The sequence below is a fragment of the Alnus glutinosa genome, chromosome 7 (assembly GCF_958979055.1).
Source record: "Alnus glutinosa chromosome 7, dhAlnGlut1.1, whole genome shotgun sequence".
NCBI classification, from domain to species: Eukaryota; Viridiplantae; Streptophyta; class Magnoliopsida; order Fagales; family Betulaceae; genus Alnus; species Alnus glutinosa.
In genome coordinates, this window is record NC_084892.1 from 1,839,956 (window position 1) to 1,850,914 (window position 10,959).

At 33.8% G+C, this 10,959-nt stretch overlaps 2 protein-coding genes across 3 annotated transcripts; one reads left to right on the forward strand and one right to left on the reverse strand.

Moving 5' to 3' along the window:
• The first annotated feature begins 1,343 nt into the window (after positions 1-1,343).
• On the forward strand, positions 1,344-6,219 carry LOC133874071 (AT-hook motif nuclear-localized protein 1-like). Its single transcript, XM_062311905.1, has 5 exons — positions 1,344-1,983; positions 2,670-2,737; positions 2,844-2,975; positions 5,000-5,161; positions 5,763-6,219. The coding sequence occupies exons 1-5, from the start codon at positions 1,593-1,595 to the stop codon at positions 6,081-6,083; spliced, it is 1,074 nt and encodes a 357-aa protein (XP_062167889.1). The 5' UTR covers positions 1,344-1,592; the 3' UTR covers positions 6,084-6,219.
• A 626-nt stretch (positions 6,220-6,845) lies between these two features.
• LOC133874176 (uncharacterized) lies at positions 6,846-9,569 on the reverse strand. 2 transcript variants are annotated; one of them, XM_062312028.1, is made up of 7 exons: positions 9,511-9,569; positions 8,798-9,087; positions 8,610-8,691; positions 7,797-7,863; positions 7,538-7,699; positions 7,391-7,451; positions 6,846-7,169 (listed from the first exon to the last, which is right to left on the reverse strand). In XM_062312028.1, the coding sequence occupies exons 2-7, from the start codon at positions 9,033-9,035 to the stop codon at positions 7,009-7,011; spliced, it is 771 nt and encodes a 256-aa protein (XP_062168012.1). In that variant the 5' UTR covers positions 9,036-9,087; positions 9,511-9,569; the 3' UTR covers positions 6,846-7,008. The 2 variants fall into 2 exon arrangements, with proteins under 2 accessions (XP_062168012.1, XP_062168011.1); XM_062312027.1 differs by having other exon boundaries at positions 8,798-9,035; positions 9,511-9,543.
• Positions 9,570-10,959: the final 1,390 nt, after the last annotated feature.

A 10,959-nucleotide genomic window follows, 5' to 3' on the forward strand; every position in this document is an offset into this window, starting at 1 on the left:
TGTTTATCACTTAAAACATGTCACATCAGTCAATATAAAATAAATATAAAAAGTAACATTACTTTTTTCAAAATTACCAATATAAAATGAGATTTAATAACTGACGGGCTTCACAAATAATCAACTAATAAGCAACTCAAATTGCCAAATGCCAATTAATGGACTTTTCATATTCCTTTTTTTTTTGAAGGGGACTTTTCATATTCTAAGAACACATCAAGTTTAATAAATCAATTGTTTAATTTTCGTGTTTAATTTTAATATTTTCACTACTTGTTTGTTAAATTTTTTTGTTTGGGTCAAAAGAATTACAATAATTTTTTGTTGTCACTTACGATGAATAATTAATTGATTGAATATATCCAATTTTTTATTTTTTTTTCTCCTAACAATTGATTATGAATTGAACCGTCGGTTTTGACTTTTTAAATTAATTTTATATTGTAATCTTATCTTAATTGGACTAAATCTATATTAGCTGCATTTGGAACAGAGTAATTAGATTTCGTCGTATTAACGTAATTGACACTTGTACCAGTCCAAACATTTTTATGCTATCAAAGATTGCCCATCATTTTATTTTTTATTTTTTATTTTTTATTTTTATAAAAACCTGAGAGAAAATCATTTTTACTTATTTAGACTTTAACGGTATAAATTAAAGACACCAAATACATCTCATAAATTATCTCTTTCCTTTCATCCATTCGTGAAATAGTTCTTATTTTCTCATTTCTTGGCAATATGTATAATATATTTTAATTGATATTGTAATCAAAATGGAACAAAAAAAAAAAAAAAGAAGAGAGAAAAATAAAACTTGAAAATTTTATATTTATTTCACTTATGATTGGTCTTTTTAATTAATTTTTGATAGTTTAATATTTGTTCTTATTGCAATTTTATAAAAAAAAAAAAAAAAAAACGAGTCAATCTATTTAACTCTTTTAGAAAAAATGAAAAATTGAAAATATCATTATTTATATTTAAATTGATCCTTCAAAAATATTCAGAAATTTGAATCTCTTAAAATAAATATGTAGATATCTTTTCTTTATCATTGCCATATAAACAAACATTGCTTTAAAGTCAATATTATTGTGAAAGTATAACCCAATCATTATATATATATATATAATTTTTTTTTAACAAAAGATCCGTATATTTAATTAAATACTTAAATGTTATGCTTTCACAATATTATGAAAAAGTTATTAATATTTTGACAGCAAATAAAAAACTGTCATTTTTTTTTTCCCCATTTAGAGGGGTAGTTTGGGCATCTCAAAAAAAGATAGGTGTTGTGGTAATTGTGCTTATAGACAGACTACTGTAAAGTCCAGACAAGAAAATGGCACCTGTTTCTCAGTCATTTTCTTCTCTTCCAACCATGAATGGAGGGAAGTTTTTATGAAATCTCCCACCAAAGTTAAAAAAAGCTACAGCAAGCCCTTCCATGCACCCACTTGTGGCGCCATTTGCAGAACACCCACTTTGTTCAAACTTCTCTTCGTCTTTCCTTAACTTCTTCTAGAAAACAAAGACAAAACAAGAGAAAACAACACCCATTTCTCCTGTTCAAACATAGTTTAATGGAAGAGAAGGAGAGCACGTTTTCTGGGTCAACCGGAAACTCGGACACGGACTCACCCCCAGCCCCGTTGAGCCACGTGGCGCCACCCCAGGTGGTGGTGAACATGGCGGTGGACACGAGCCTTGGTGTAACAACAACGACAACCACAACAACAACTATGAATATGGCAACAAATACGACAACAGGGAGTGGTGAGTTGTTTGGGAAGAAGAAGAGAGGGAGGCCAAGGAAGTACGACGCAGATGGGAACCTGAGGCTGTCGTATACGGTGCCACCGCCGCCAGGGTTTGCTTTGTCGCCTTCTTCTCCTCATTCTTCTGAATACTCTTCCAAAAGGGGACGAGGCAGGCCTCCTGGCTCTGGAAACTGGCAGCTTCTTGCTTCTTTAGGTGAGTTTGAGGAACGTACAGCTGGGTTTGTGGTGATGGGGTCAGTGGTGTGTACTGTTTGGTTGCTGAGAAAATGTAGGAAAATAAAGAGAGATTTACTAAGATTTTGTGGTTGATGGCATTTATTTTGCACCTTCCTTTTGTTGGTCAACAAAGATCGACATACCCACCCAAAAAAGATTTATCTTTTATCTCTTTAAATGTTTTATTTTTTCTGTTTTTGGTTTATGGAAACTTAGCACAATGAAACATAAAGACTAATTTTAAGGCTTTCATGTTATTTAATTCTCTTTAACTAAGTTTCATTAAGGGAATTGGAAAATTGGTTTATTTAGTGGTCTGTTTGGGATCTGAATTTTAATTTGACATAAAACTAGACTAGCAACTTACCTACTTAACGAGGCTGGTTTTGGTTTGTTTGAGGGGAAATAGATGGGGCTTTATTTCTGGACATGAAAATTAGGGTTCTGGTTTGTATGAAGTATTTTGTTGTCTAATATACGTTTATAACATTAGGAACGAAGGAAACATGAAAAATTCGTGAATCTTATGGCCTGACATTGTAAACGTGATTTTTTGTCTAATAGATTGGATGGCGCTTAATTTTTCAATATAGGCATACATGATCACTATTACATTTTGTTTTAGCTTAATTTATCTTACATGTGGACTTTTGATCTGTGAAGGTGAATTGTTTGCGAACACAGCAGGAGGGGACTTCACACCGCATGTGGTTACTGTCAACACTGGGGAGGTAATGTATTAGATAAAATGGTGATAATAATACTACTTGAGGATCTTTGTGCCAATCCTGATTGTCTTTTGTTTACCTAATAGAGTCTCTGCTTTGCGGCTTGCAGGATGTTGCAGGAAAAATTCTTTCCTTTGCTCAGAAGGGTCCTCGAGGAATATGTGTTCTCTCTGCCAATGGAGCTGTTTCAAATGTTACAATTCGCCAACCGGGCTCTTCTGGTGGAATCTTGACATACGAGGCATGTTCTCTGATTTGTGCTTTTTTATGTCATTTTCTCTTGCATTTTTGTTGAATTGTTGCTCGTAAATTGGAACGTGTGCTTCTCTGTTATAAGAATAAACCAGATTTTGATTTATGGTCTTAGTATCCCTTTGTGCACAGCCATATCAAGAGCGATGTTGGTTCTAGAGTTTCTTCTTTGCATGCATTCATGACCACCTATTCCATATTGTATTTCTGAGCAAGGTTTTCTGCTCCGTCCTGTGAGGAGGAGGAATAGCTGGGGTCAAAACTATGCATCTTTTCCCACTACTCTACCATCTACTTTCTTAGTGCTTGAGAAAATTGTTTCTTAAGAATGCATTACCAGAAATAACCCGTTAGTTTTTTTTTTTTTTTGATAAGTAGAAATAACCCGTTAGTTCAGAGCTAGAGAAGCTATTCTTCCCCAAACTTGCAAGTAAACACACTCAAGGCATGTATTATTTCAGTCAAAACACTTCCAGATCTGTGTGTGTTCTAGTTTTCAAATATTTTGGGCTTAATTGACTGAACGTACAATTTTGAGACCCATGTTTATAAATTATAATGTCTAACTCCATTTCCAAACAACCAAAAATGAGAGAGGATAAGAATAAACTTATTATTAGTAAGAAAGCTGGTCGTCTGTAGTGCTGTAATCGAACAGAGTGTTGCCTATTTGGACTTGGCTTGATAAAAATATAAATAGGCTTGTGCTCGAGTTGAGCTTTAGAAGACTGTTCGAGCTCAGCTTGGCTAAGATCAGCCAAGTTTGAACTTGGCTCAAGCCTGATTCCAGTAAACCAAACGAGTTGAGTTCAAGCTCGAGCAAGTTTGAGCTCCTGTTGAAAAAAAGAGAGTTAGAAGTAGGGCTAAAAGCTAACAACATCATTTCATCATTTAATTAAGAAACAGATCTAGAACAAAGACAACATCATTCAATATTTTCTTGGGCCTATAAAATTAAAAATTGGAGGGATTATTATTATTGTAAATGGAGAATTTTTTTTAAATGAAACATTTGAAAAATTATCTTAGATATCTCACCTCTTGATTTTTTTTTTTTTTTTGGTATAATTTTTTATTTTAAAAATAAATAGCAATTGTTCTACTAATGTGACATTACATGGTATAAATGACATTATTTTAGGAAATAAATCAGAACAATATTATGTTATATACACACACACACACACACACACACACACACACACACACACACACACACATACACGAGCTCAAATAATTCGAGTTGAGATTATGCGAGCTTAGTTCACGAGCCTCAACCGAACCAAGCCAAGCTTACCCGAGTTTGACTCGTTTAATATCCGAGCCAAAATTTGTTTTCAAGCTAGACTCTTTTATTAAACGAGCCGAGCTCGAGCTGTTCATGAACAACTCAATTCATTTACAGCCCTAGGACTCATTTTATATGATTGCACTGATGATAATTGTTATACAGAACTCATGTTTTAGCTGGATGCTTCATCTTACAAGCTGAATATAGTCTATTCTATGGTGGATAAACAGTAGACTTTGACTGTAAGGAAGAATTTTCTGGTTGAATAACTTCTTCTTCTTCTTCTCTTCTTTTTTCTTTTTCTTTTCTTTTCTTTCTTTTTTTTTAAAAAAAAAAAAAGAAAAAAGAAAAAAGTAAACTGTCTATATTTGAAAAACTGCCCAGATTGTGGTGGGTGTTGTTTTTCTCGTCTTTTTATCAGTTTGAAAGGAGCCTGTTTATATTGCTGTTGCAGTGCAAAATACTGGGGTTTGTTGCATGTTTTTCTTCTGGAGTTGATTTTATGGAGCCTGAAGAAAAGCGTGATGGCACCAATCTCTAGTGGAATACCATGTTGTGATATAGGCCTATTTTGTTCTGTCTGAAAACAACATAATTTTTGGTTTCTGCTCTATGAAAATGTTTGCCCATTGATGATTTTATACGGCTTATTGATGTATATATCATCATGGACTTGGTTTTCCAACATCCTTCAAATATTTAATTCCAAAAGCTTCTTGCAGGGCCGGTTTGAAATATTGTCTTTATCTGGGTCATTTTCAGTCACTGTTACTGGTGGTGTAAGAAGTAGGACTGGCGGATTAAGTGTCTCATTGGCTGGGCCTGATGGTCGTGTAATAGGTGGTGGCATTGCTGGTTTACTAATGGCTGCTGGCCCTATCCAAGTAAGGCGTTTCTTTAAATTTCATTTTAATTGTTAAAACAATTCATGAGTGTAAGATTCTTACGCATTGACCATGTTTCTTAGTATGATTTCATCATATGATATATAACTTAATAGTGAATCAACATATGTTTAGTAGCTGTGAGGTTATCGTATTTTATGAAGGAAGTGTTGCCTCCAAATATGGTTGCAATTAGAGAGCGGGATTGTCAAAAACTATTTTTGAGAACAAACTGATAGAAAACTATTTACAAGAACATTCTAAGTATCTAGATCCCAGATCTTGGCAATATGAAGCATAAATTACTGCACTCGATCTGCTATGGGTTGTACTCGAAACTGTCTCCTAGGGTGTATGAACAAGATATTAAACCTCAACTATGTTTCCGTCATGTCTGTGGTTGGAAATATGCTGTATGAGACTATTTGATTCGTTTAAGAAAAACAGATGCGAACAATGATGTACTTCTGACGCCCAAGTCCAAAATGAGATATGCAGTTTATTGTAATATTTATAAAGACAATAAATATTCTACTAGTTTAATTGCTATTGAAGTGATCACTTATACTGACAACTATATTTGTTTTGCTTGATTTGCCAGATTGTCGTTGGAAGCTTCATGCCAAATGGTTACAAGACACATAAAAGGAAGCACCATCGAGAACATACCGTGATGTCCCCAATCTCAGGTGCTCCTGACATGCTAACAGCTGCAAGACCCATCTCACAATCAAAACCTGATGGTGAGACCTTTTCTAACCCTACACCATTACAAGGTGGAAACCATGCAGAACCGGATAACGGCACGAGCGATAAACTGAACACAATCGCCACCTCGAACGGTGCTGGTTGGAATGTCTCAGAGCCAACTCCAGAGCAGAGACCATATCCTGACATCAATGTCTCCGCATGTGGTGAATAGAATCATAGGTAGGCTTACTACTGATGCTATTTGTTGTCTTCCAAATGTAATTTTTGCAAATTAGTGGATTATTTTCATTTCAGATGTATCTAAGAGACTTGGAGGCTGAAGTGATAAGACTAATTAATTTGAGTAATTACTGTTGTTACAAATTAATTCAACATGTTCGACAATTTCATCATAAAGATCAAGAATCAGTAACCATTGCAGCGGCAGAAATTTATCTGAAATGCTATTGAAGCATTTGATTAGGAAAATACTAATAGTTTGTAAGATCATTTACTTGTTCCTTAGATATGTTATCATTTGCTCTTGTTATGTTCGTTGATGGGTTTGTATGCAATTGAAAATAGTCTGCCAAGTGAATTAGGGCTTGATATTGCTGAAGATTGAAACAAATTTGTGTTGACGTCCTTTTGCTTGGTACAAACATTAGGCCCTCTTGACGTAATTTTCTTTTCATAAATTTAGTTTGATTGAGAGTGTCGTAATCCATTCAATAGTACCTCAAGGGTCAGGTATAATTTTCTCGGATTTGGATTCCCAACAACCGACAATAAATATAAGTCTTTATAGAGCTCATTTGCCCGAATGAGTAGGTCGGAAATATGCTTGAAGAGATAGGCTCAATAGAGACTTGTATTTATTGTTCAAATTGTTAACGATCTGAAACAGTAAAATTGTTGTCATCTCTATTTAGTTTTCTCTGTTGGACTAATCACAGCAATGTGCTTATTAAAATTTTTATTGGTAATTAGCCAAACTTAAAATAGAAAACACTCTTAAAAACACATTAGTTTTCACATCTATATAATATCACAACAAATTTTCAAAGAAAAAAGCTTCCAAAACACGTTAACAAACATAAAGATAGCACAAGGTGAAAAGTCTCTAAAATTTATTTGCTTATGATCTTTCATTTGGCTCATTCCTTCTGAAAATGGCGAATAACCCCCGAATAGAACACCCAATCAGAATGTAATGGGGTTATTGCAGGCTGCCCAAATGGATGTTCTTTCACGTAAGAAGGAACATCATCTGCATCCGCCAGTCCTTCCAAGTACAGTCGCAGGTCACCTCCAGGACCTAATGGACAATATTATAATGAATTTTTAATTCAGAAATTCAGTTGAGATACCAATAAAGCACGGTCTTTTTTAATTTAGTGTCGAAGTATGAGTATAAAATTATATAGGCAGATCTTAATGTGATCCATTTAGTTAAACGAGTCGAATTTTCAAACTTCAACCTGCTAATTTCATGTTAAGTTTGCGGGTCGTATAAAAATTTATTTTATGTTCTCTCACCTAAAGCCGCATCACGAACTTGGTCAGTCTTGTACTCATTGGGAAATATTGCTGAATAGGGCTGCAGAAAAAATATGAAAATAAGAAACAAAGTTATAGTAAACTCTAAAACTATTGGAATTTGGAAGACAGTGGTAATATATTTACAGGGTTGAGCAAGGCCTTGTATGGATTGTCATCTATAAGCAGCGTGTTTGATGCAGAATATTGAATGCTGAACTTCTGCAGCTTTTTAAACTCCTTGAAAAAGATAGGCTTCTTCTTGTTCTCCAAGGATTTGAACCCAGAATCAGTGCATTCAACTTGGTCCTACGAAATCCAATTTAACAAAATATGAAAAGATTTTACACACAAACAGAGAGATAAGTAGCATTAGCAAGCTGTTTAATTAATTATTTAGACTTACCCAAGCAAACAAAACCTTGCTTTTCAATCCTTTCATTATGCAGTCCAAGGCGCTGTCCAGATACCATCTACGTACATTTATCAAAAATGCAAAATATAAGAAACTTGGACGGCTAGAAATAAAAAAGAATAAAAAAAAGAAGAGAGAACTTCATTTAAGGGTACCAAATTTTCACAATTTTTGAAAAAAGATACCTGAACTTCAAAACGTCTCAATTTAGGGTATTCATTTTTCAGAAAGTTTTAATTAGGAGTCTTCTGTTAGAATTTTTTGTTAAATCCTGTCAAAATTCTCAAAATACCCATATTTTTTTTGTAAAAAAAAAAGAAAAAAATTGTTAGGATTTAGGTGTTGGTTAGAATTTAACGGAATTTACAAAAATACCTAAGCCTAAATTTTTGAAATATTTTTGAAATATTTTTTTAAATAAGCACAAGGGTATTTTGTGAATTTTGATAGGATTTAATGAAAAATCCTAACGGGAGATCCCTGATTAAAACTTTTTGAAAAATAAATACCCTAAATGGAGACGTTTTGAAGTTTAGGTAACTTCTTTCAAAATGGGTGAAAGTTTGGTATCCTTAATTAGGTGAAGTTTTCAAAAAAAAAAAAAAAATTTCCTTCAAAAAATTTTCAACCCATTTTATTACACTGACATACGTACGTCCAAGATACATGTAATTCTAACATGTTCTATTAAAAATGCAAGTGATATTTTTGACACATGTTAGTTTAATAGACTAGGTTGAAGTTTTATTTGAAAAAAAAAAAAAAAAAACAGAAGCATTTGTGGCTGGACTTGATTCTACTCACTCCTTTGCTGAAGACCATATTCCCACTTCAAAATTTTCAAGGCAAAATTTCATGAATTCTTCACAATAAGGCCTCTTGTAAACTGCGAGAGAAAGTGATTAGCTCGTGCAAATGCAACGACAGTTCAACATAACGGCATGATTAATGCCTTAACACATATAAAGACAAGGATTAATGATTAATCTCACCTAAAATGCTTCCATAGAATGCGTCAGGGTAGCGTGATCTTGGAATGTCGGACACGTTGCGTTTGCAAACCCTATGGCAAAGCAGCCCTCCTAGGCCAAGTACAAGCAGTTTCTTTCTAGGACCAACAAGGTTCAACTTCTCTAGTGCCATGTGCATATTGTTTCCTGCCACTTCTTCAACATCACTCTGGTCGGAACATACCCCTTTGTTTTTCAAGTCGGTGATCCTTTTCGCCATCTTTGCCACGTGTCAATCGACGATTGATTGTAACGTAAATTTACGTGTGTATCTAACAGTTTATGTCAAACAATTCACGGCAGAAACAATTTTAAATAAATAGTTTATCTCAAATAAATATATATTTTTTTTTGCTAGAAGTCGATAGCATTAGAATTTACAAAGATATGAGGTTAGGATTTTCATTTTAATGTTTTCACCTTAATCGATCGCTTAATTTAATTTAATTTTTTTTTTAGAAAAAAAAAAAGGAATGTTACTTCTGTATGGTTTAGGCACTAATCTAAAAGATAAGGTCAATTTCAGACATGTCCATGGGATTGATTGATTGATTGATTGATTTATATATGGAAGTGTAAAACACAATCTGAAATATCAAAATCTAGCTAGTGCGATCAATCAAGATCTAGAATTAAAATATCAAAATAAAACGCAGGAAAAAGGAGAATTTGGACAGCCCATATATATTACATACCATGAATCGCGTGTGTTAAGGCTGGAAATCACGGCAGCGCTAGCTTAGGAAAGTGAAACTTCCATCACAACATATATATATATATATATATATATATATACTCTCCAAAAAGCTGCCCGTGGGTTAAAGAGAACTCAAACTTAGGGGTAAAGGAATGTTACTTGATTGGCACGCGCGCACTTCAGTTTTTATGGTTATTTTACCGTTGAGTACCCCTAGCCTTTGTCCATTATGCTTCTTAATTAGCTCTTAATTCTGTTTAATCGATGTTTAAAAAATATTAGCCCGACATTATCAATTGGTATATATATTTCTTTCACAATTTGCTACATGTTTCGACGTAAGAGTACAGGAAGATGTTAATAATTTTTTTTTTCATTAAAAGAGTTACAGATCGACCAATTATACCCAGGAAGGATATTATGAATGCTAAGAGCCTAATTATTCTAAGGGCAGGAATGTTGCATCCGTTTTCTTATCTGTCGACTGTCGGCGTTGCTTGTTGCTAGCTTGGATATGAATTAAAGAATCGTACTGCATGCAATTGTTGAAAAGATAAAGGAACGAAAGACAACTAGATAAGAATTTGTACCTAAAAAGCTTCGATATACAGGACCCAGCCAACAGGGATTCCGAAATCTTGTAGTGCTGGAGCAGTTACTCGCCGGTGTACCCTGTGCCCTGTGGCAGAGCAAGCCTCCTACGCCAAGAATAATATTTAAGGAAGTTTCTTTCTAGGATCGCCAAGGTTCAACATCTCTAGTGATAGCCCATAAATCCACAATCATCTCCTAGCCTGCGTCGTCGTTTTGTTCATCATCGCTAGAGTCATTACATACACATTTGTTTTTCAAATTAGTACGTAATCTTTTTTGCAACCTTAATTTGCTAATACGAGAATAGAAATGGTTTGATGGAATAAGAACAATATTAATGCCATTAATTGCAACCTTAGCTATAGAGAAAATATAAAAGAAAAATATTTTATTTGTCTCCATTCATAAATTTCTAGTTTCTAGATATTCATCTAGGAGTGAGTAATGACTATTATAATTTATAAATAATTTAGTCTCAAACTTTCTACATAGTTCTTGATTCTTTTTGATTTTTTTCTCTAGTTGTTTGACAAGTAAATGGCCTTTTTTGTTCGGTGGCACAAATTCCTTTATGACTTTATCTGAAATGCATGTGAAACAAAATGCTCAACATATAAAAAACCTAGCGGAGGAGATTAAAAAGAAATTTTATTTTAGAAATTCAACTGAACCTTTTAATATATGTTCATGACTAAATTAAGCCGTATCGCCAACCTTTTGGTCCTAAACAAGAAGCTCAAACTACAGTAAACTTTCAAAGCTTTTGAAGAAAGTGGGGGTTCTATTACATAGTTCATCAAGGCCTTATATGGCTTTTGATAATCTATCAGCAACACGTTCGATTCTGATGATC